The sequence below is a fragment of the Schistocerca americana genome, chromosome 1 (genome assembly GCF_021461395.2).
Source record: "Schistocerca americana isolate TAMUIC-IGC-003095 chromosome 1, iqSchAmer2.1, whole genome shotgun sequence".
NCBI lineage: Eukaryota > Metazoa > Arthropoda > Insecta > Orthoptera > Acrididae > Schistocerca > Schistocerca americana.
This window is the reverse complement of record NC_060119.1, coordinates 780813504-780840830: the sequence shown is the minus strand read 5'-3', so window position 1 is coordinate 780840830 and position 27327 is coordinate 780813504. Positions and strand designations below refer to the sequence as shown.

The 27327-nt window shown below is 38.8% G+C and overlaps 1 protein-coding gene across 1 annotated transcript in view; it reads right to left on the bottom strand.

The window, feature by feature from the left end:
• Nucleotides 1-3692: 3692 nt before the first annotated feature.
• LOC124594185 overlaps nucleotides 3693-27327 on the bottom strand; it is a 148460-nt gene continuing 124825 nt past the window's right edge. The window contains exons 9-10 of the mRNA XM_047132545.1: nucleotides 14333-14455; nucleotides 3693-3997 (exon numbers count right to left, since the gene is read on the bottom strand). Of these exons, the coding sequence (XP_046988501.1) occupies nucleotides 3693-3997; nucleotides 14333-14455 (428 nt within the window). The remainder of the gene's footprint in view (nucleotides 3998-14332; nucleotides 14456-27327) is intronic.

Below are 27327 nucleotides of genomic sequence, written 5' to 3'. Positions count from 1 at the left end.
CCCTGATTTCCAGAATCTGTGGCAACTCTGGTCTGCTGTATGGCAAGTAGGAATTCCAAAGCCACTCATCAATGATGCAGAGGCCCATAACAGGAAAATGTGGTGTCAAAGCCTTAAAACCTGGACTGTGGAGTAATGGAAGAATTTGTTCAACTGAGTCTTTTTTTCACACTGTTTCCACTTTGTGTTTGAGTCACCATCCCAACTTATGAAGCATGCCAGCACCAAAACAACAAAAAAGGAGTTCCGTAAGTAGGGAACTGTAAGGCAAGCAGGAATTCCAAAGCCACTAATAACTGACACAAATTCCCATAACAGGAAAACATGGTGCCAAAGCCATAAAACCTGGACTACAGAGCAATTGAAGAATGTCATTTGCTTAGATGAAACTTGTTTCATGCTGTTTCCAACTTGTGTCTGAGATATGATTCAAGATTCAAGATTCTTTATTAGCCATTGATCATGCAAGATGAAATAGGCTTCGTCAGTACATAAAATAATATTAATATTCCAGACACTATATATAAGGCATAGATATAATTAGCATATGAGTAACTTACAAATAACATAAACCTTAAGCAGGTGACTACAATGCTTAATACATATTCTTGTTTCAGATACATACAAAGGTACCAAAAATGAGTTACATTGTAGTAGCAAACACAGTAGTTACGTAACACATCATAACACTGGCAAATAAAGTAGTTACCTAACACAGTTGAAATACAAAGGTATTAGATATGAAATATTTTGTGACAGTATATATAGTAGTTAATTAAGTTAATTATGCAATTACAGGTTTATCTCTGTGCTACTCAGATCATAATATTCTTGCATAGAATAAAATGGATTGTCAGATAACCAATTGTACAAATTTTGTTTAAGAATTTTTGTGGGCATGTCCCGAGCAGATTGCGGTAGTTTGTTGAATATTTTTAAGGTATTCACTTTGTGTGAGTTACTACTTTTTGTTAGTCTGTGTCTTGGTATATCATAATCTGCCTTCCTTCTAGTGTTGTAGTTATGAATTTCTTCCCTGACAACACCTTCCATACCATTGTTTTTAATGTGTAACACACAGATATAAATATACAAGTTTACAATGGTCAACAGTCTTAGCCTTATAAAGAGAGGACGACAGTGCTCCGTGGGACCGACTTTACACATTATGCGCAGCATTCTTTTCTGCATCAACAAAATTTTGTTACTGTGAGAGCTGTGCCCCCATATGAGAAGGCCATATGTAATATGTGACTGGAAGAGTCCACAGTACATTGTTCTCAGAAAGTTCATGCTAATCATGTCCCTAAGTTTCCAGAGGAGATAGGAGACTCTTGAAAGCTTTTTGCAAACCTGATTTACGTGTTCTTCCCAATTAAGTTTGGAATCAATATGCATTCCTAATAGTTTTACAGTTTTGTTTTCTATGGTTTTGGGTAACCCTAAGAGAAGCTGTTGTGTTTTCTCTGAGTTACACAGTAATTTATTGGATGTGAACCAGTGGATGGCTGATTTGAGTGATTCCTGTGTGTTATTGTCCAAAGCTGAGATGTTCTGATGTGAGGTGAGGAGGGTTGTGTCATCTGCATAGCATATGGTAGTACTATTTATGTGATGAGGTAGGTCATTGATGGCTATGATGAAGAAGAAGGGTCCCAGAACCGAGCCCTGTGGTACACCAGTACTAACTGCTGCTACAGGGGAGTAATTATTTTTAACTGAGACAAACTGTCTTCTATTATGAAGATATGACTCTATTACTGCTAATGCTGGGTTACATACACCATAAAATTCTAGTTTTGCAACCAGGGTGCCAAAGGGAATGCAGTCAAAAGCTTTGCTCAGATCACACAAGACCAGTGACACCATATTCCGGTCTTCAAAGGCTGTTAATGTCTGGTCAACAATTTCCAGGATGGCCGCAGTGGTATTTCTGCCCTGTCAGAATCCGAACTGACTATTGCTCAAAAGGTTGTGTGTCTCAAAATAGCTACTTAATTGAGTGTACATAAGTGACTCAAATACTTTAGAAAATATTGGCACAATTGAGATTGGGCGATAACTTTTAGGAAGATGTTTGTCACCCTTTTTAAACACTGGAATAACTTTGGAAATTTTGAGGGAGTCGGGAAACACTCCTGACTGTAAACATTTATTAAATATGAATGCCAATGGTTTAGCGATCGAGTCTACAGTTTTTTTTACTATGTAATTGGAGAGCCAGTAGCAGTCCATACTTTTAGAATTTGAAAATTTTGTGACTGTTCTTTTAATCTGAGCAGGTGTGATACTATACCAGTTAAAGACATGATCTACTGGTGGAAGGGCATTAAGTAAATCGCTTGCAGATGTATCTGTTTTTTCTATCTTACTTTCAATTTCTTTAATTGAGCTAATGAAGTAGTCATTTAGTTCCCTTGGAGTGAGCTGAGTTTCATGTGTGTGACGTGTGGGATTTTCTTGTGCTACAATCTGCCATGCTGCCTTGCACTTGTTTGTTGCACCTTCTATGTACCCTTCATAAGCAGCCTTTTTTGTCTGTATCAGCTTAAGTTTGTAGAATTTTTTACATTTTTGGTATGCTGCATAAAAGGTGCCCTCCTGCTCTGATCTTTGTTTACATGCATTTTTATATGCTGTGTATAGTACGAGCATGTTTTTTCTTATCTTGGCCAGTTCGTCTGTGTACCATTCCAGCTTTTTATTTTTATATGTTCCAGAAGAGTTGGTTTTAATTAGTGGTGAGCATGAATACCATAATTCTGTATAATTTTTAAGGAAGTTTTCAAAGGTAGTTTCAACATCAGACTTCTCAGATGAACACTTATAGACAAAGTCCCAACTTGCATCCTCTAGTATACGAATAAATGACATAATGTATTCTTCTTTTTGTCTTCTTACCCATGTCATATTGTGCACACTAGTGGAATTTGGTTGCTTACTAAAGAGATTGAGAAGCAATGGGTCGTGGTCTGCAAAGCACCCATTTGCAAGGCTAACAGTGTAGCTGCCACGGGGAAAATTCACAATAATATTGTCTATGCATGAATTTTTACGTGTTGGACACTGGATGGTACAGTACAGATTAAGGGACCTTAATAAATTAAGAAAAGTTCTTGAGGGCTCATTACTTGTGTTTACCATTTCTATATTAAGATCACCCCATATGGCAATCTTTGTTTTATGCATTAGTATTTTTCTAACCAGTAGTTCAAATCTTTCAAAAAATGTATCAATGTTGCCATTGGGAGATCTGTATAGGCTTACAATTATTAGATTTTCATCAGTCATTTTTATACAACTAAATTCTGCATCTAACTCTGTACAGTAAGATGATACATCTATTTTTGTAAAGTTGAAATTATCTCTGATAAAGATCCCAGCCCCACCATTTCGCCTCTGCTTTCTGCACATTATGTCTGCAGTGACGTATCCTTGAGGTACAAACATATCTACCTCATTTGCAACTAACCAATGCTCACATACACATATTACATCAACATTCTTAATCTTACAGAAATGTTCCAATTCTAACATCTTATTTCTAATACAACAAATATTAACTTGAAGTAATGTCAGCATATTATCTCCCTTTTTGTTTATCTGGATACAGTTTGACTTTGAATCACAGTTTATATTTTTTACATTACCTACGAGTGGTGTGCTTGTCAGATTGTTGATCCCCATGTCTGTTATGGTGTGCTGTTGCTGATCTGGGGCCAACAAAAATCCTGACTTCTCGCAGGTGGTTGCCTCTTGTGAATTGGTCGGCTGCTGCTGGCTTCATTGTATACAAAATCCTGGTCCTTTAGCTGTTTCTTTCTTCTCTCTCCTCTCCCATATCTTGGCTGCAGGATCTCTGAAGGTGGTGCTTCTTCTTCAGCTGGTGGTGTCACAACTTCTTCTTCTGGAGGTGACAACACTGGTTCTTCTGCTGGTAATAACACTGATTTTTCCTTTATAGGGCAAAGTGGTGACTCTTCCTTTTCTTCCTTCACTGGCAGTGTTATGGGTGGATGTATCTGTTCTTGTGGTTTGTCAATTTTTTCTAATATTTCTTTGCACAGAATTGTTTTACCAAAATTGACCTCAAAAGTAAAATATGGTGGGGGTTTAGTGATTATTTGGACAGCCATATAGTGGTATTTCATTGGCCCCCTGGTTGCTCTGCAAGGTTGGATTACTGCAAAGGATTATGTGACCATTTTGGTCAATCAGGTACATCTCATGGTACAATGTTTATTCCTGAATGGTGATGCTGTGTTCCAAGATTACAGGACCACTTTTCACATAGCTCACATCGTCCAGAACGTGAGGACACAATGGATTTGTAAGCAATCTCTTTTTAACACTGATTGCTTTTTCAGGATTCTACCTATAAGGTGAAGTCTACTCCCTGCTTTACCCATGACTCCCATGGCCACCATAGCCACTGGATGACAGTCTTATTGAGCCTTTGTGGTTTTCTTTGGAGGCAAGAATGAATGATCGATATCCACTTCCATCATCTTTATCTGCACTTGCCACTATTTTACAGGAATAATGGTATAAGATTTCCTTGAAATCCATACAGGAACTCTGGCATGACTGGAAAATTCCTTGAATGCCAACAGTTACCCTACACTGTATTAGCCATGGTAATGTGTTGTGTTCTAGGTCCTTCCATATTTTTGTCCACCCCTGTGTTTGTGTTACACTTATTCCAGCCACATTAAATTGATTTTCTGTTTAACTTAACATAACACTATACTCTTCGGGCACATCTTATACCCATTTTCAGGTATGTATATGTACAGACTTAGCAACTATGATGGCAACTAATTGTAATTCAACCAGTGGTTAAAGTTACTAAAAACAAGCAGAAATATAATGTGCAACAAAACTTGTCTTTATGAAAATTTGGTACCTAACTGTGTCAATGTTAAAACAAATAGCACCTCTCCCTTAGTATTGCTTGTTAAAGTGAGATGAGGGAAATTCTGGTTAAGGTGTGATATGAAACAACTGTATAAAAAGAAAGAATGCCTTTAATCAGTTTTCCTGCAGGTCCTTTGTGACACTCTCTGACAAGTCAAACAAACCTTTGACCTTCCATCTGCCCTTCTCTGTATAACTCAACATCCCCCGTCAGTTCTATGTGATGTGGATTCCACATACTTGAGCAACATGCTAGGATTGGTCACATGAGTGATTTGTAAGCAGTCTCCTTTGAACACTGATTGCTTTTTCGGGATTCTACCAATAAGGTGAAGTCTACCACCTGCTTTACCCATGACTAACCCCTTGTGATCATTCCATTTTATATCTCTACAAAATATTACACCCAAGTATTTGTACAAGTTGACAAATTCCGACTGTGCCTCAATGATAATATAGTCATAGGATCCTACATTTTTTTTCTGCAAAAAGTATCTGATTATAGATAACTGCATTATCTACAAAAAGTGTGAGGTTACTATTAATACTGTTCGCAAGGTGATTAACACAGAAATGAACAGTTAGGGTCCCAACACACTTCCCTGGGGCACACCCAAAATTACTTCTACATCTGTAGATGACACTCCATCTAAGATAACTTGCTGTGTTACCCCTACCAAGAAATCCTCGTCCCAGTCACAAGTATGGCTTGATGCCCCACACAATCATACTTCTGCTAATAAGTGTAAATGGGGTACTGAGTCAAATGTTTTTCAAATATCAAGAAATACTGCATCTACCTGACTGCCTTGATCTGAAGCTTTCAGTATGTCATAAAAGAACAGTGAGAATTTCTTGTCTAAGGGATCTATGATAGATTAGAGTGAAAAAGGGGCTAATTCAGCCACAAATTCAGTATAGGATCTGATAGGGATACCATCAGCTTTGTTTGATTTTAACAATTTCAGCTGTTTCTCAATGCCCCTGACACTAATATCTGTTTAAGTCATTTTTTCTAATGTATGAAAATTAAAATGGGGCAGTTCTACTGTCGTTTTCCTTTTTAAACTAGCTTTTGAAAATGGAGTTAAGCATTTCTGCTTTTGCTTTGCTACCCTCAGTTTCAATTCCTGTCTTGCTCATAAGTGACTGGACTCTTAACTTTGGTTCCACTTACAGCTTTTAAATGTGACCAGAATTTCTTTCGGTTTTGTGAAAGATGATTTAACAAAATTCTGCTACAGTAGTCACCGAAAGCTTTCTGTTGACAGCCAAACATAATTCTTCAGCATCTCTCTATCTGTAGCCCTATACTTTGTATCCCATATTATGCAGTTTCTCTGTTTCCTTACAAATTTCTTTACAGTGACTGTATATCATGGACAATACATCCCATTATGAACTGTTCTACTGGGTACATATCAATCAAGTGCATGGTAAACTATTCTTTTAAACTTAAGCCACAGCTCCTTCAGAGGCTCCTGTCCTGTTCTGAAAGATCCAAATTCCTAACTGAGATATGATACTGCTGCTTTTTTATCTAGTTTACTGAGAATATATATCTTTCTACTTGTTTTAGTTGCCCAGGCTTGTCATGGTCACTAATACCAGTTTCAATGTGAATATCCTCAAAGAGGTCAGGTCTATTTGTTGTCATTTGATCTAAAATATTTCCTCCACCACTTGGGTTCTGAACCATCTGTTCTAGGTAGTTTTCAGAGAAGGCACTTAGTGATGTTTCACTGGATATCTTGTTGTGCTCCCCACAAACAAAACTGTAATTTTCTCAATCATTATTAGGTGAGTAAGGTCTCCTCTGGTGATTACAGTATGGTTAGGGAACTTATGTACAAGCAAATTCAGGTTTTCTCTGAAGTTTTCAGTTACATCAGAAGGTGAGTCTGGTGATTGATAGAGGGATCCAATTACTGCTTTATGCCTGTGCCTGATATTGAATCCTAAACAATTTCACATGCAGCTTCAGTTTCTATTTTGGTTGATTAGAGCTTCTTGTCTACTGTCTCCAGAAATCTCACTGCCATTGACTTCAGGCTTTAACCAGCTATCTGTACCTAGTATTATGCAAGTTTCACCACTTTTAAGAAGCACTTCAAACTTTGGTACTTTGTTGTGAATGCTTTGGCAGTTAATTACTAGGATTTTAATACTCCTACCCTCGCCTTTGGAGAGAGGGACATTCGTTCTGGGTCTCTTACAGCTGTGTCCTTATCTGTACTGGATGGAGAGTCACCTAATCTAAAAACAACCTTGTGTGCACCCCACACACATTCAGCTACATGGGTAACAGCCTCTGTTGTGTAGTGGGTCTCCACAGTTATTAACACTATGACCTATATCCAGGAAGCTGGTTCATAGCTTGTCACAGAACTTTCAAAGTCTCTGTTTCAGTCCTTCCATTTGGCTCAGAACCAGGGTGCCACAATCAGTTCTGGGGACAATACTGCAAATTGTGAGCTTTGCTGAAACTCCACATGCAAGGCTGGTCTTGTCATCCTTCTTTGCCAGTCGCTGGAATGATCCATGTTTGACTTTGAAGTCCAGGTGACAGGCATCATTTTGTTCCAATGTGCACTACAATCTGCAGTTGCTTGAACTGTACTCCCTCAGTAGCTGGCAGGATAGCCTCTTCAACATGTTTAATGACACCCCCAAGTGTACACCCTGATGTTCTTTCTCATTCCTTGCTGCCACCTCTGAGAGAGGTACCATTATTCACCATAGTTTAGAACTACCAATGATAGACCCTTATTCTTGTGTTTGGCTACTCTTGACGCAAGACAAAGCAGATTCCACAACAGGTAAAATGAGTCCCACTGGCTCAGTTTTAGTTTCGGTGTCAGGTAGCACCTCAAAAAGGGAGTTGGTATAACACCCTGAGTCATCCCTCATCCATCTACCCTGTACAGGACACCTAGACCTAACACTGACATGCCACTCACAGGAAATGACAGAACCATTAGCTCCCAAAGAGGAGACAGAATCCATAGGAGAGAATAGTGCATGAGGTACCTATGGTACCCCATTTCATGACTCTCAGGAGCTCTCACAACACCCTCATTTGCAGCAGCTGCCAGTCTGTAGCTGGTTTACAGAACAGTGTACAAATAATTTTAAACTATGTCTGATGAATATCTTTCAGTCTGTTGAGCTAGAAATATTACTAATTCCTTTTAAGAATGGAAGTAATTAGTACACAAAATGACATTTCTTCAAGAGAAAAAGCTGTGGTAAGAAGTACTAGTTTCTCAAAACTTTTCGAGGTTGGGCCTATGTTCACTAACAAAATCAAAAATGGCCTTAATTTATGATAAATGTACTTATGCACACAACAATTGTAACTTCCAAAACTGTGTGTTTATTCACATTGATATACACTGAAATTTGGTGTGAACTATTCTTTGACTATAACTGCAAGACACAAATGCTGATTTGCTATGACATAAGTTATCCTCAATACTCATAATTTATGAAAATTTTCAAAAATTTGGTTTCATAGGCTTCTAAAAATTCTCAAAATAAATCATTATCTAATGTAATTATGCAATACAATGAGGGAACAATTGGTTCTGAATGAGGATATGTTTGCTGTTGTCAAAAAAATTTAAGTTTAGGCCTACATATGATGATAATAGTACCAGTAGGAGATTATTGCAGCACAGAAAATGTTCAAAATTTTACAATATGTGACAGTACATGTAAGTACAACACAATCAATGAAAAATTATGCAGAAGCAATGCCAACAGTAAAATGTTAAAATAAAAAGAACTTCGAATCCACAAATGAATATGGCACACACTGCCTCACACAAAGAAAAATTCTGAAGTTGACTTTTATATGTAAATAAAAGTGTGACTTCCATTGTTTTTCACTTAAGATGATTCTGTAAAAAATTTTACATTGGTGTGCTGATGATGAACACTGCAGTGACAAGCCACATCTTCTGCTTGGAGCAGCTAACAATGCATACTAGTAAACTTATATTAATCAATACCCAATCACACACTGTAAAACTGCCATACTGTTATTAGCATATAATGTTTACTCCTATCTAAAATGTGCTTTTTGTAGGGATATACATCCAAGCCAGTGACATACTGTCCAGCATGTAGTGTAATGTTGCACAAAAGTACTGCTAGAAATACAATGCAAATAAAGCTTCGGATTGCCAAAAACACTGTGCTGCTTCTTTCGACAGACATTATAATACATCTTGCTGAGTTCAACATCAAAATTATAATGCCCCTCCACACATCTACCAACAGCCACTCCATCAATTGAACAGCGCACAGAATTGTAGCTACAGTATTTCTTTGTTAATTTGGACTAAGTCAAACATTGAATCACTAAATAAAATATATGCCTGTATGTATGAGGAGAATGTGCTGAAAATGTGTAGTGTGATGTTTAGTTAAACTGAAAATAAATGTAAATGTGACTGGTAGCAGTATTACGCAAATATTTATTTCACACAATCATTTATATAAAATTTGAAAAATTCGCCAGTTTCTTGTTATAAACTAAACATTTTGAGTTAGATCACTAATGGCTGGACAACACACATATATAAGTGCCCATCACTTTGTGGGCAGGGCTTTGGTCTTTGTATCTGTATACATGAAGAGTGCAGTCTCAGCTGGCGCAGGGCAGGAAACATTGGGCTCTTTAAATTGATAAACAATAATTTGTCTTTCATATGCAGTGTCGCACTCAGAACACATAACATTTAATCTCTTCTGCACTAATAGACACTTATCTACAAGGCCACAATTGTAGATACAAATGAAAGGGGTGAGCAGAGGGCATTGAAACAAGCAAATAATATTAATAGAATAATGTCTAGAAACCAATGGTTTGTATAATGCACTGTATGCACAAATGCAATCATGCCAATGTTACAACAATTCTACAGAGCAATGTAGCACAGTGGTTAGCACAGTGTACTCACATTTGGAAGGATGATGGTTCAAATCTGCATCCAACCATCCTGATTTAGATTTTCTGCGATTTCTCTAAATAGCTCCAGGCAAATGCCAGGATGATTCCTTTCCTCATCCTTGAAACAACCTGAGCTTTTGCTCTGTCTCTAATGAGCTCAGTGTTGACAGGATGCTTAACCATAGTCTTCCTTCTATGCTTATTTTAAAACACTGCATGTGAGGCATAATTTATACAGTGATAAACTGTCCTCATTTGATTTTATCATCATTCCAGTCATACCATTTTGACCATAAGATTATTTGTTTGTGGCTTGCCAAGACAATGGCCTCCCAGGTCACCTGATTTGAATCCTTTAGATTTTATTGTTTGGGGATATTGAAATGCTTTGGTGCATACCAGCACTGTTGATATTTTTGTTTAATCCTAAGAATGCATTCTGGATGGTTGTCAATGCATTTGCAACATGTCAAGGACTTTTGAACACTATGGGCATTGATGAGGAGATGTGCTAAGCCTGTCTTCACATAAACTGTGGCGATGTGGAAAACATGGAGCAGCATGTTTATCCTGAAGTGCGTACCTGCAATTTGGATCCTTGAGACTTTTGTTATATGGTCTTCATGCAATCGGTTGTAATATGCTTTATTGGTAAAACCATGCATTCATCTTTTCCAACTGAATATTAGTTTGTTCCTTAATGCAACACGTTTTGTGTTGCGGCTTTATGCATTATTGCTACAATCATTTGCTTAAATGTTTGTTTCAGAATTTAAAAAAAAAATAGTGTTTTTTAAATGGCAGATAAGTACTGTTCCTTAAAGTGCAGAATAGATCCATAAATGTGGGGAAATTTTCTATTACATCTGAAGATACTGTAAGTAATTATATTCAGAATTACAAGCAAGTTGTTCTTTTCATGGTAAGATGAATCGGACATAAGCTTAGAGACTATTCACTATAAAATTATCTATCTTATGAATCTAATGAATGCTGTCAACAAACTAGTCAACTGCAGAACCGTGAATGTATGTTGTTAATCTAATTTATCCTAAAAAATAGGAAGTACAATATTAACTCATACTTAAAGAAAGCATATTTCCAGATGACTTGTGTTAACCACTATCTTACCTTTCTCTACAAAGGGAGACAGAAAGGGATTTGATTTGGGCAGTAACACTTGTAGCTAAGCTCCTTATTCAAATGAGATGCAATATAAGTTCACAGACTGTTCACTTATTTTTATCTCTTTTGCCTCTTAGTGAATAGTGAATAAAAATGGAAAAAATTCAGAAACATCGTCCAGTACGCCTTAGATAAGTTCGTACCGACTAAGGTCCAAAGCGAGGGGAAAGATCCACCGTGGTATAACAATCATGTACGAAAGGTACTACGGAAACAAAGAAAGCTTCATCATAGGTTTAAGAGTAGTCGAATCATAGCTGATAAGGAAAAGCTGAACGAAGTGAAAAAGAGCGTAAAGAGAGCAATGAGAGAAGCATTCAACGAATTCGAACATAAAACATTGGCAAACAATCTAAACAAGAACCCTAAAAAGTTTTGGTCATATGTAAAATCGGTAAGCGGATCTAAATCCCCTATTCAGTCACTCGTTGACCACGATGGCACCGAAACAGAGGATGACCGAAGAAAGGCAGAAATACTGAATTCAGTGTTCCGAAACTGTTTCACTGCGGAAAATCGTAACACGGTCCCTGACTTCAGCCGTCGCACAGACGCCAAAATGGAAAATATTGAAATAAACGATATCGGAATTGAAAAACAACTGCTATCACTTAGTAGCGGAAAAGCATCCGGACCAGACGAGATACCCTTAAGATTCTACAGTGATTATGCTAAAGAACTTGCCCCCTTTCTATCAGCAATTTATCGTAGATCGCTGGAAGAACGTAAAGTACCTAGCGACTGGAAGAAAGCGCAGGTCGTTCCCATTTTCAAGAAGGGTCATAAATCAGATGCGAATAATTATAGGCCTATTTCGCTTACGTCAATCTGTTGTAGAATAATGGAACATGTTTTGTGTTCTCGTATTATGACGTTCTTAGATAATACAAATCTCCTTCATCATAACCAACATGGATTCCGCAAACAGAGATCATGTGAAACTCAGCTCGCCCTATTTGCCCAAGAAATTCACAGTGCCGTAGACACTGGCGAGCAGATTGATGCCGTATTCCTGGACTTCAGGAAGGCATTTGATACGGTTCCGCACTTACGTTTAGTGAAAAAAATACGAGCTTACGGAATATCGGACCAGGTTTGTGATTGGATTCAGGATTTCCTAGAAGAAAGAACACAACATGTCATTCTTAACGGTTCAAAATCTGCAGATGTAGAGGTAATTTCGGGAGTACCGCAGGGAAGCGTGATAGGACCTTTATTGTTTACAATATACATAAATGACTTAGTTGACAACATCGGTAGCTCCGTGAGGCTATTTGCAGATGACACGGTTGTCTACAAGAAAGTAGCAACATCAGAAGACTCGTACGTACTCCAGGAGGACCTGCAGAGGATTAATGCATGGTGCGACAGCTGGCAGCTTTCCCTAAATGTAGATAAATGTAATATAATGCGCATACATAGGGGCAGAAATCCATTCCAGTACGATTATGCCATAGGTGGTAAATCATTGGAAGCGGTAACGACCGTAAAATACTTAGGAGTTACTATCCGGAGCGATCTGAAGTGGAATGATCACATAAAACAAATAGTGGGAAAAGCAGGCGCCAGGTTGAGATCCATAGGAAGAATTCTAAGAAAATGTGACTCATCGACGAAAGAAGTAGCTTACAAAACGCTTGTTCGTCCGATTCTTGAGTATTGCTCATCAGTATGGGACCCTTACCAGGTTGGATTAATAGAAGAGATAGACATGATCCAGCGAAAAGCAGCGCGATTCGTCATGGGGACATTTAGTCAGCGCGAGAGCGTTACGGAGATGCTGAACAAGCTCCAGTGGCGGACACTTCAAGAAAGGCGTTACGCAATACGGAGAGGTTTATTATCGAAATTACGAGAGAGCACATTCCGGGAAGAGATGGGCAACATATTACTACCGCCCACATATATCTCGCGTAATGATCACAACGAAAAGATCCGAGAAATTAGAGCAAATACGGAGACTTACAAGCAGTCGTTCTTCCCACGCACAATTCGTGAATGGAACAGGGAAGGGGGGATCAGATAGTGGTACAATAAGTACCCTCCGCCACACACCGTAAGGTGGCTCGCGGAGTATAGATGTAGATGTAGATGTAGAAACATATGTACCAGTTAGGAAGTAACGAAATAATTATAACAATACTTTTGTTTTATGAATGAGATTAATAGGCCAATGAAGTGAAATGCTTATCTTTAAGAAATAAAATAAAATTAAGCTGTGACAGATTGGTAATAATTATTCTTGTGAACAGAAAGAGTAGATTCCTGCTCACGGCACAGAGGAAGCACTGAGTTGCAGACATATGCAATGAAAAAGACTGATAAAATAATTAAGCTTTTGGACAAAGTCCCTGTTCGGAAGTAGAAAACACACACATGCAAGCAAACACAATTCACCCACACATGGTCACTCGAAAGGCTTTTTCATTGTGCCTGGCTGTGACTTACTGCCTCCTCTATGTGGCTAGTAGCAATCTGTCCTATCCATACTGTTATTCTATCCTGGGCATATCATTGTATGTGATAAATAGCATTGGATCAGCATCTGATGACATGTGACTACAAATACATGTGATTAATTATTCCTGTTGAATAAAAACTATATGCAAACTAAAACCATTTTATGGTGAGAGTATCATATTTCAGCACTTATCTAAGTGGAATGCTGAAACATAATTAGGCACAGAAATATTCAGCAGTCATCTGTAACTCTGTTTAAAATTGAGGAGTCAACTGTCCCATTATTACCATAAAATATAATTCATATTTTCTACGGAACACCAAGACAGATAGATAGGTGCTCAAGTATAGTGAGTTTAGTAATTTGTTGTGATTTTGTCATGAGCACTTTGATAACAGATACAGACATGCCTCCTGTTTCAGGAAGAATGAATTAACTGAAGCTTCTCACAAATAGAATTCTACCAAACATTGAATTTCTTACCTGTACATAAGATATTTAATAAATAAAACCCATATACATCCCCAGAAGTAAGACGTAAATTGTGCATAAATTAACAGCAAGTCAAATAAAATCTATCTACATTATGTGTACTCTTATATGATGCATAATTTATTTTTAATTTATACTGTTGTTTATTTGTGGTAAATGGCCTATAAACTGTCAACAGTGACTGCAATCAAAAGAAAAATAAATAAACAAGTAAATATCTCTTAAGCCTAATTTCAGTTGCATGAATAATTTTTTCACCAGAGTGTTAAAGTATTTTAGGTATTTTAATAGAATAAAAACACAAAGTTCAGTTTAAGTACATGGTATCTGTCGAAAAAATAGACAAAATCCTCGGTTCTCATTGTCTGGATTAATACCAGCAGCAACATTGCCTTGTTCACCAGCATCTGTCACAACTGTCATCACAAATGGTTTTGAACAAGCTGTAAATAAGCAGGGATGAAAACAAATTAATTAAGAATTTAATTTCAGTAATAAAGAGATAAATTGTAGATTAGTAAAGCAGATACCTTCAAATAACTAGAATCATTTAAAATAATTCAGATATCAGAGCAAACAGGCTATTATTGGATTAAAATTTAGTGACAATGCCAATTGCAACAGTAAGTGAAACTCTGCTGTGATATAATTTTTATATCTTATTACAGAACAATGAAAGAAATCTAAAAGCTTGATCCATCATGGATCTTTAGCATATAAAGAGCAGAACATTCTAAAACACCCATGCTGATAACTTAATCACTGCTTTATGTCTGTAATTTGATACCATAAGTAAGGCTTTGTTTTGAAGGAAATGCTTCTACAAGAGAAAATACTGCAGCTACATTTCAACATGAGAATTTTTGAACTAGAACATGATGGAGCAGTTGCTGCTGTCTTTCTTGCCCCTGGTATTCACTGACCAATACACTAGATAGCTATATTGATGAGTGTTTGAAGTGAACATTGTTTATACATTTATGCTGTTAAAGTGTATTTAGCTGATGTCCAGAAATGTGTTGCCATAATAAGCGGACTGTGTGTTTCACTACTGTTGTTGATCTATCATCTGTAATGATACAATAGCAAGTGTGCTCAACTGGTTGCACGTCGCTCCTTCAGTCCTGAGACTGTTCTTCCATTTTTGTAATATTACATATTAGTCAGAAAGAAAAAATTGCTTCTGTTTGAAAATGGAAGGTTATAGAAAGTACAATAACAACAATAATAATATCTACACGAGAGTGACTGGTGAGCAAAGGAAGTAGATAAGAAATGAGAGGGAGGTACAAAATGTTAACCAGAGATTAACATACATTTCTTCACAATGTGTCTCAGAAGAGGGAGTAGGAGAGAGAGAGAGAGAGAGAGAGAGAGAGAGATGATTGGCTGCAATGTAACTAATGTTATGTGCTAACAGAAGCTAGATGCTTTCTCTTGAGGTATGTTGAGGAACATCACAGAGTAAGAGAAGCATGTTTCATCTCTTGAGTAGCACATCGGAAGCCATCACTACCCAGAATCATTGCACAAGATAGACTCATTAAGAAACTTTAATTGCTGTGTTAAGTCATCAGTTGTGTAGTTTTATCCTATAGGGTTGTTCCACACTAACTGGTCTAGCACAACCTTAGCATCTCAGATTTTGTTGAAATTTGGTTTGTACATTTTACACAGTTTTTATTTCTGCCTTGATATGCAAGATTTGAGGTATTACATTGATTCAAGTGAGGTAGATCAATGCGTCTTGAGTAACATTGTGAATCTTTTCTTATTTCTAAAAAAAGATTATAAGCTGTTAAGGCTACACAGGAATGTAAAGTACTTTACAATTAGAAAAGTCACCAAGTCCTAGTAGGCAGTACAATTACTTAGTTTCAGAGATATTTTAAAGTAAAGAGGGTTCCAAAACAATTTTGCTCCAAATGTTTCTTCTTTTCGAAGTCCTGCATCTCAAAAGGGACATCTCCACTTTATTTTTAGCCTTAGCTACCATTTGAAAAAGCTCATTTTTATCTGTGAGTATATGGAATATTTTTCCATAGACATGCTTCGGTAATAATCTTAAAATGACAGAGTAACACCTGAGAGTTAAAGATTTCACTATAGTGAAAAATAAACATTTATTTAATGTTCCAAATATATTTTCCTAGTTAGACTGATATTTCATTTTATATTCAGCAAACAAACTAATGTAAACTGGTACTTTTAATTGATTATTAGTTCGTGGCTATTACGATTCACAATTTTTTTTCCCAGAATATTCAAAAATTTGCATTTAATAATTGAGGCATTATGCACATTTACAAATATCTTTGCATTGGTATACTGTGAAGAATAACAAATTTTAACATTGCTCCATTTTAGGTCAATTTCTGTACATACATTAAGTAAATGATTTTCTGAGTTCTGTAGAGATAAATGTCTGGTCACGTGTTTGCTGATGATGTGTATGGTGCCTTTTGTGCAGACAGTGAGCCCAGCCTTATTGAAGAGTTTCAAAATTTTATTAAAAAGGTAATAGCTGACCTTGAATGTTAAGACAGGAAAAAAAGTAGAAAACAAATATTATTCACTTTAAGCTGAGTGGTCCAAATAAACAAAATATTGTGAATGATGAGATTCTGTTAAAACCTTGTTTGGGATGCATATTTTTGGGTTTAAACATAGTAGAGGAGAATCCATGGAACTAGCAGGTTGACTACATCTACAAACAACAATGTCCAATCATATGTGCTAAGAAGATTATTTCTGTGCCTTAATACTGGAACTCTAAGGGCTGTACATTACACAGGGTGTAAATAAATCCCCTTTACTGACTTTGGGAACAGGTTCCTTGGAAAAAAGCAAAGTAAATATTGACTATAAATTGCATACCTTAAGAGCTATGAGCACTTTTTCAATAGAATAGGTGTTTCACAGTAGAGAAGATGAGCAATTGCTTATAGTTCTTAAAGTAGGCCATTTTAGAGCCCATGTTGACTGGACTTCTTTATAGGATTCAAAAACCAAAATAAAACCCAGACTCAGCCAGGTGAACACACTGGTGAATGGACAGTTGCTTCTGTTGGTGGATTAAATCCTTCTGAGCTGCACAGTAACCAAAACTGCAAAGATTCCTCTCATTTGCTCGGTGAATTAATGTTAAGTTCTATACTTCCAGTCATACTCAAAATCTAGAGTTTCTTACTTTGGTTCCACTTAGCTGTGGTTTGTTCAGTCCAGAAACAGTTTTTCCAATTGTTTTGTCTTAAGACCATGGTGGTTCTGCTGGAATGAATTCTCTTTGAATGTGCATCACTCATCAAAATGTAAAATTGCTGCTATCTGCTAGCATTGTCCAAGAAGACTACAAATTTTAGTGGGTCTGAAAGTTTGCAGTATATAATAGAGAGACTGCTTGCTTCACACTGTGACAATGTCCAGGGAAAGCAAGAATGGAAATACACCTTTATTCAGTGTATGGGGGGGTAGATCCTGAGGAAATCACTGACTTTAAGCAGTAAGTTCAAACTGATCAAGCTACACTAATTGTACAGCAACCATTAAGATTTTGTTGACAAATTGTCAGAATGGACTGCACATATTTTTAGGGTGACCAACTCTCACATATTTATCTGGTATCTCCTGTATTGTAGCAATTTTTTTAAAAACCCTCCTGGCTCCATTACCTGCTGTCTGTTTCTACTGTATATTCCATCAGTGATCACTGTTATAAATATTAATCCCATGAAGTACTATCAACAGCTCAAATTCACTGACTGATAGATATCAAAGTGTAATAAATAATCAACACTATTGTTGACATACACTCTTTTTCTGTTCGTGATTCTACAAAGGATACAAATTGATAAGCATTCCAGGATCAAATGCTTACATAGGAAGAGTTTATTCTCTTATAAACCATAAGTGGACTGATCACAGAAAGAACAGCAGTTTAGAACTAATGAAGTTGGAGCTTAGGATTAAAATCAATTTTGATTATAACTGCAATTTTTTTTTTTTAATTTGCACAGGAAGAAAAAAAATTTCATGGCTCTGTAGCATTTGTAAATAAGTATTTGTAGGGTACGTACAGTATATTCACATAAATTTGTTAAATTTTACTCTGATTATATTTGTGTATTATATGTGATAATAAAAATTGAATTGTATATAAAAACAAAGATGAGGTGACTTACCGAACAAAAGCGCTGGCAGGTCGATAGACACACAAACAAACACAAACATACACACAAAATTCAAGCTTTCGCAACAAACTGTTGCCTCATCAGGAAAGAGGGAAGGAGAGGGGAAGACGAAAGGAAGTGGGTTTTAAGGGAGAGGGTAAGGAGTCATTCCAATCCCGGGAGCGGAAAGACTTACCTTGGGGGAAAAAAGGACAGGTATACACTCGCACACACGCACATATCCATCCACACATACAGACACAACATATGTCTGCTTGTGTCTTCCCCTCTCCTTCCCTCTTTCCTGATGAGGCAACAGTTTGTTGCGAAAGCTTGAATTTTGTGTGTATGTTTGTGTTTGTTTGTGTGTCTATCGACCTGCCAGCGCTTTTGTTCGGTAAGTCACCTCATCTTTGTTTTTATATATAATTTTTCCCACGTGGAATGTTTCCTTCCATTATATAAAAATTGAATTGAATTGAATTGAATTGAATTCTATGAGAAAATGAATTGTTTTCTTTAGATTTGATCCATTTTTTCCATTCCATAGGCTCAGAAATGAAGGGATCCACCTAGGTGTATCATGAATCCCAACTCCCACATCTCTCTCGCTACATACTGAAAGCCATGGACAAGGCATTCAGCTAGATGCAGTATTTCTCGATTCCGTACCACATCTAAACTTATTATTAAAATACAATCATATGGATATGAAGTGAAATTTGTGACTGCACAGAGGATTTCCTGGTAGGGAGGACACAGCATGTTATCTTGGATAGAACATCATCAAAACATGTAATAGTAAATTCAGGAATGCTCCAAGGAAATGTGTTGGAACCTCTGCTGTTCATGTTGTATATTAATGACCTAGCCGACAGTATTAACAGTAACCTCAAAATTTTTGCAGATGATTCATTCATCTGCAATGAAGTACTGCCTGAAAGAAGCTGTACAAATATTCAGTCAGATCTTGTTAAGATTTCACAGTGGTGCAGAGACTGACAACTTGCTTTAAATGTTCAAAAATATAAAAATATACACATCACCAAATGAAAAAAAAAAAAAAAAACACATTATCCTGTGACTATAATTTCAGCGAGCCACTGTTAGAATCAGTCAGTTAATACAAATACAGGCAGAAATCATAGATGAGAGCCATCCGAGAACTTATTCAAATGCGTGGGACCTATACCAAATAGGAATAACAGACGACATTGAATTATACAGAGAAGGTGTAGTGTAAAACAGGTTATTCGTGAAAATGACTAATGTTCCCCTGAGGATGCTCATGCTCATGAAATATGGCATTCTCTTATAAACATTTTATGCAGAGGGAATAGTCTACTGGTGCATTCCACTCTGCTGCTCTGTGATCTGTGCAGATGGTCTGCATGCAGTGACGTAACATAGCAGGGGCAAGGTGCAGTATGGTGAGTGTAGTTGCACTTGCTGGACGTGGGCATTTGTGCCTTGGTGACACCTCATGAACGCCTCAGAAATAACAGACATACCAAGTGCTAAAGACAAATGAAGAGTGTAAATCTTAGACCTTAAATTGAGTTTCATGTGGTTGGACATACTGATCGATGTGTTTGAGTTTATGAGTTACTGATATTCAGATCTGTCTTTACAACTGATGTAAATAGTTTTGCAAATGATGCAGTTCTCTGTAATGAAGTACTGTCTGAAAGAAGCAGCGTAAATATTCAGTCAGATCTTGATAAGATTTTAAAGTGGTACAAAGACTGGTAACTTGCTTAAAATGTTCAGAAATGTAAAATGGTGTACTTCACTATAAAAAAAAGTATCATATGACAATAACATCAAGGAAACTTCAGTTTGGAATATCAGCAATATAAGAAAAGATAGATTGCTACTTACCATAAAGATGACTGGCCCAATTAAAAGACACTTACGAATAAGCTTTTGGCCAGAGCCTTCATCAGAAAAAGAAAGCAAAACACACACTTATCATACACACAAGCAAGCACAACTGACCATCAACTCCAGCAGCTTGGGCTAAAATGCAACTATCAAATATAATGGAAGCAGCAATCTCATGGAGGGGGGAGGGGGAAGAGTTGGGGAGTTGGGGGGGGGGGGGGTTAGAGGAAGGGAGGCTGCAATCTGAGGGGCAAGAGGCCGGTAGAGAAAGGGATAGCAGTGTACGCATTGGGGGAGAGAGGAGCGCTGTCTGGCAGAGTGCGCAGGGACTAGACTGCCAACCAGCTCAGTGCCAGGATCTCGTTGGGCAGGGAAGTGGAGACAATGGAGTGAAAAAGGAGGGAAGCAGGGAAAGATGGGTGGGTGTACTGGTGGAGGGTGGCAAACAAAGAGGGTGGGAGATGAGAATGGGGAGAATTTGATGGGACAGAAGTGGTGGAAACTGTTGGGTGGACGCTGTGTGGACCATTTGTTACCATAGATTAGTACCAGGGTAATTATGAGCGTGGACAATGTGTTGTACTGATAACTCCCACCTGCTCATTTCAGAAAAATTTATGGTGAGGGGAAGAATCCAGATGGCTCAGGCAGTGAAGTAACTACTGAAATCAAGTGTGTTATGTTCAACTGCGTGCTGTTTCACAGGGTTGTCTACTTTACTCTTGGCCACAGTTTGGCAGTAGCCATTCATCTTGGTGGACAGCTGGTTGGTAGTCATGCCAATGTAGAAAGCTGTGCTGATTGCAGCAGAGCTAGTAAATGACATGGCTGCTTTCACAGGTGACCTAGCCCCTGATGGGTTAGGATAATCCTGTGATAGGAAAGGAATAGGAAGTGCTGAGTGGATGGATGGGCCACATCTTGTACCTGTGTCTTCCACAGGGCTATGATCCTTCTGGCAAGGGGTTGGGATTGGGATTGAAATAGGGATGGACTTGGATGTTGCGGAGGTTGGATGGGCAACTGAAGACCTCTTTGGGGGAGGGGGGAGGAGTGGCGGAAGGAGGAGTGGAAAGGATGTCAGTAGGGTGTCCCACATTTCAGTATGATGATAGGCAATCAAATCTCTGGTGAAGGATGTGGTTCAGTTGTTCCAGTCCACAGTGGTACTGGGTGATGAAGGGTCACTTCTTTGTGGCTGCTTCTTGGGGGTGGAGCAAGGATGGGGTGTGTGTGGGGGAATTCCATGGGAGATCTGTTTGTGGACTAAGTCTGGGAGATAGTGCCTCAACATACTGGGCAAGGGAGTTCTTGTCACTGTGTTACGCCCAAGATGGCCAGGCTATATGGCAGGGATTTTTTGGTGTGAAAGGGATGACAACTGTTGAAGTGCAGTTATTGTTGGTAATTGGTGGGTTTAATGTGGACAGATGTGCAGATGGAGCCATCAGAGAGGAGGTCAATATCTAGGAAGGTGGCACGTTGGGTTGAGGAGAACCAGATGAAGTGGACGGGTGAGAATGTGTTGAGATTGTGAAGGAATGAAGATAGGGTGTTTTGTCCCTGAGTCCATATCATGAAGATATGATCAATGAAGTTTTGGGAAGATAGGAAAGTCACCCCCCACCCCCCTCCATGAACCATGAACCTTGCCGTTGGTGGGGAGGCTTGCGTTCCTCAGCGATACAGATAGCCGTATCGTAGGTGCAACCACAATGGAGGGGTATCTGTTGAGAGGCCAGACAAATGTGTGGTTCCTGAAGAGGGGCAGCAGCCTTTTCAGTAGTTGCAGGGGCAACAGTCTGTGCTAATACTGGGAACGGCTAAAAGCAAGGGGAAGCTACAACTGTAATTTTTCCTGAGGGCATGCAGCTTTACTGTATGGTTAAATGATGATGGTATCCTCCTGGGTAAAATATTCCGGAGATAAAATAGTCCCCCATTCAGATCTCTGGGTGGGGACTATTCAGGAGGACGTTGTTATCAGGAGAAAGAAAATGGGCGTTCTATGGGTCAGAGCGTGGAATGTCAGATCCCTTAATCAGGCAGGTAGGTTAGAAAATTTAAAAAGGGAAATGGATAGGTTAAAGTTAGATATAGTGGGAATTAGTGAAGTTCGGTGGAAGGATGAACAAGATTTCTGGTCAGGTGAATACAGGGTTATAAATACAAAATCAAACAGGGATCATGCAGGAGTAGGTTTAATAATGAATAAAAAAGTAGGAATGCAGGTACGCTACTACAAACGGCATAGTGAACACATTATTGTGGCCAAGATAGATACGAAGCCCATGCCTACCACAGTAGTACAAGTTTATATGCCAACTAGCTCCACAGATGACGAAGAGATTGATGAAATGTATGATGAGATAAAAGAAATTATTCAGATAGTGAAGGGAGACGAAAATTTAATAGTCATGGGTGACTGTGCAATTCAATAGTAGGAAAAGGAAGAGAAGGAAACATAGTAGGTGAATATGGAATGGGATTAAGGAATGAAAGAGGAAGCCACCTGGTAGAATTTTGCACACAGCATAACTTAATCATAGCTAACACTTGGTTCAAGAATCATAAAAGAAGGTTGTATACATGGAAGAAGCCTGGAGATGCTGGAAGGTCTCAGATAGATTATATAATGGTAATATAGAGATTTAGGAACCAGGTTTTAAACTGTAAGACATTTCCAAATGCAGATGTGGTTTCTGACCACAATCTATTGGTTATGAACTATAGATTAAAACTGAAGAAACTGCAAAAAGGTGGGAATTTAAGGAGATGGGACCTGGATAAACTGAAAGAATCAGAGGTTGTAGAGAGTTTCAGAGAGAGCATTAGGGAACAACTGACAAGGACAGGGAAAAAATATACAATAGAAGAAGAGTGGGTAGGTTTGAGAGATGAAATAGTGAAAGCAGCAGAGGATCGAGTAGGTAAAAAGAGGAGGGCTAATAGAAATCCTTGGGTAACAGAAGAAATATTGAATTTAATTGATGAAAGGTGAAAATACAAAAATGCAGTAAATGAAGCAGGCAAAATGGAATACAAATGTCTTAAAAATGAGATCGACAGGAAGTGCAAAATGGCTAAGCAGGCATGGCTAGAGGACAAATGTAAGGATGTAGAGGCGTATATCACTAGGGTTAAAATAGATACTGCCTACAGGAAAATTAAAGAGACCTTTGGAGAAAAAAGAACCACTTGCATGAATATCAAGAGCTCAGATGGAAACCCAGTTCTAAGCAAAGAAGGGAAGGCAGAAAGGTGGAAGGACTATATAGAGGGTCTATACAAGGGCGATGTTCTTAAGAACAATATTGTGGAAATGGAAGAGGAGATAGAAGAAGATGAAATGGGAGATATGATACTGCGTGAAGAGTTTGACAGAGCACTGAAAGACCTAAGTCGAAACAAGGCCCTGAGAGTAGACAACATTCCATTAGAACTACTGATAGCCTTGCGAGAGTCAGCCCTGACAAAACTCTACCATCTGGTGAGCAAGATGTATGAGACAGGCAAAATACCCTCAGACTTCAAGAAGAATATAATAATTCGAATCCCAAAGAAAGCAGGTGCTGACAAGGGAAAATTACCGAACTATCAGTTTAATAAGCCATGGCTGCAAAATACTAACATGAATTCTTTACAGATGAATGGAAAAACTAGTAGAAGGTGACCTTGGGGAAGATCAGTTGGAACACGTGAGGTAATACTGACCCAACGACTTATCTTAGAGAATAGATTAAGGAAAGGCAATCCTACATTTCTAGCATTTGTAGACTTGGAGAAAGCTTTTGACAATGTTGATTGGAATACTCTCTAACAAATTCTGAAGGTGGCAGGGGTCAAATGCAGGAAACGAAAGGCTATTTACAATTTGTACGGAAAGCAGATGGCAGTTATAAGAGTCAAGCGGCATCAAAGGAAAGCAGTGGTTGGGAAGGAAGTGAGACAGGGTTGTAGCCTATCCCCAATGTTATTCAATCTGTATATTGAGCAAGCAGTAAAGAAAACAAAAGAAAAATTTGGAGTAGGAATTAAAATCCATGGAGAAGAAATAAAAACTTTGAGGTTCTCTGATGACATTGTAATTCTGTCAGAGACAGCAAAGGACCTGGAAGAGCAGCTGAACGGAATGGACAGTGTCTTGAAAGGAGGATATAAGATGAACATCAACAAAAGCAAAATGAGGATAATGGAATCTAGTCAAATTAAATCATGTGATGCTGAGGGAATTAGATTTGGAAATGAGGTGCTTAAAGTAGTAAATGAGTTTTGCTATTCGGGGAGCAAAATAACCCGTGATGGTTGAAGTAGAGAGGATATAAAATGCCGACTGGCAATGGCAAAGAAAGCGTTTCTGAAGAAGAGAAATTTGTTAACATTGAGTATAGATTTAAGTGTTAGGAAGTCGTTTCTGAAAGTATTTGTATGGAGTGTAGCCATGTATGGAAGTGAAACATGGACGATAAATAGTTTAGACAAGAAGAGAATAGAAGCTTTCGAAATATGGTGCTGCAGAAGAATGCTGAAGATTAGATGGGTAGATCACATAACTAATGAGGAGGTATTGAATAGAATTGGGGAGAAGAGAAATTTGTGGCACAACTTGACTAGAAGAAGGGATCGGTTGGTAGGACATATTCTGAGGCATCAAGGGATCACCAATTTAGTATTGGAGGGCAGCATGGAGGGTAATAATCGTAGAGGGAGACCAAGAGATGAATACACTAAACCAATTCAGGAGGATGTAGGTTGCAGTAGGTACTGGGAAATGAAGAAACTTGCACAGGATAGAGTAGCATGGAGAGCTGCATCAAACCAGTGTCTGGACTGAAGACCTCAACAACAACAACAACAACAACAAGAACAGGAAAGTCACTGCTAGATGGCACATAAACAGTTTGACATAGGAGGGCACCATGTGGATGCTCATGGCTGTGCTGTGATTTATTTATATACTCTCCCTTCAAAGTATTAGGGTAACTTTATTAAGGTGTATAAGAAATGAGGTAGTGGGTTTGAAGCCTGAGGGACATTGGGGGAGACAGTGTTCAATAGCAGTAAGGCCATGGGCATAAGGGGTACTGGTGTATAGGTAGGTGGCATCAACAGTGATAAGTATGGATCCAGGAGGTAAAGGAGTGAGGATGGTGGAAAATCGGTGAAGGAAGTGGATGGTATCTTTGATGTGGGAGGCTAGATTACGGGAAACTGATTGGAGGTGTTGGTCAATGAGGGCCAAAATTCTTTCAGTGGGGGCACAATAATCAGTCACCATGGGGCATCCAGGGTTGTTGAGGTTGTAGATCTTGCGGAGCATGTAGAAGATGGGTGGGCGGGGTGTCATACGAGTGAGAAGGGAAATGGATTTGGGGGAGAGTTTGTGGGAAGGGCTTAAGGGTTTAAGCATGGATTGTAGGTTGTGTTGGACTTCCAGGGTGGGATAACTCTGGCAGAATTTATTGGTGGAGGAGGTAAATGATTGGTGGAGGCCTTCTGTCAGGTAGTCACTATGATTCATAACAACAGTAGTAGAACCTTTGTCTGCAGGTAGAACAATTAGGTCAGGAGTTATATTGAGGTTGTTTATGGCTATTCCTTCTTTTGCTGAAAGATTGATGTTCTGAGGAAGGGAGCTGGGGAAGGATAATGAGGCAAAGTTGGAGGTAAGGAATTCCTGAAAGGTGACCAGCAGATGGTTAGGTGGGAGAGGAGGTGGATCACAATTGGATGTGGTATGAACTGGGAGAGGCAGGGTTCTATGTTGGAATTAGAGTTGAGAAGGAGAGTTGGTCTGAAAAGTTCAGAATGGTTAAATTTGGGTGTAGGGCTAAAGGTGAGGCCTTTGGATTGGACTGAAACTTCTGTGGGGCTGAGGGATTTGGAGGAAAGGTTAACGACAGTGTTACGGAAATGTTTCAGCTCTGGATTTGGTGGAATGTTGGTAAGAATTTTTTGGGGATGCTGCAAGTTGAAAAGGGCAGCAAGGCAGGGTTTAGGTGCTATGAGGCATGGATGAGGAGGAAAACTGTGGATAGAATATGGATTAGACAGTGGTGCCTGGAGGTGGTAGTAGGATGTCAGCGGGTTGGGTTACTTACAGAGGTGGTATCTGCAATGCTGCTGCTCCCCCCCTCCGTGTCCCCTGCCAGATTGCCACTTCCATTATATGTGATAGTTGCATTCTGGTCCAAATTGGTAGAGTTGATGTTCAGATGTGTGTGAGGTGTGCTTGCTTGTGTGTGTATAAATAGTATGTATTTTTCATTATTTTTCTGATAAAGGCCCTGCCCAAAAGCTTATGTGTAAGTGTCTTTTAATTGTGCCTGTCGTATTTACAGTAAGTAGTGATCTATCTTTTCCTGTAATGACAATGAGTCACATATGGAATCAGAGATTTCCACACTCCTAAACATCCCTAGGGCCACTGTTTCTGATGTGATAGTGAAAGGAAATGTAAAGGGACATGTACAGCACAAAAGCATACAGGCTGACCTTGCCTGTTGACTGACAGAGACCACCAACAGTTTAAGAGGGTCATAATGTGTAATATGCAGACATCTATCCAAACAATCACACAGGAGTTCCGAACTGCATCAGGATTCACTGCCAGTACTATGACAGTTGGGTGGGAGGTGAGAAAACTTGGATTTCTGGGTCGAGCAGCTGCTCATAAGCCACACATCACACTGGTAAATGCCAAACAATGCCTCGCTTGGTGTAAGGAGCGTAAACATTGGACAATTGAACAGTGAAAAAGCATTGTGTGGATTGATGAATGACTGTGCACAATGTGGTGATCTGATGGCAGGGTGTGGGTATGGCGAATGCCCAGTGAACGTCATCTGCCAGTGTGTGCAGTGTCAACAGTAAAATTCAGAGGCGGTGGTGTTATGGTGTGGTTGTGTTTTTCATGGAGGGGGCTTGCACCCCTTGTTGGTTTGTGTGGCACTATCACAGCACAGGCCTACATTGATGTTTTAACCATCTTCTTGCTTCCCACTGTTGAAGAGCAATTAGGGGATGGCGATTGCATCTTTCAACACGATCGAGCACCTGTTCATAATGCACAGCCTGTGGCAGAGTGGTTACATGGCAATAGCATCCCTCTAATGGACTGGCCTGCACAGAGTCCTGGCCTGAATCCTTTAGAACACCTTTGGGATGTTTTGGAACACCGCCTTCATGCCAGGCCTCACCAACCAACATCGATACCTCTCCTCAGTGCAGCACTCTGTGAAAAATGGGCCGCCATTCCCCAA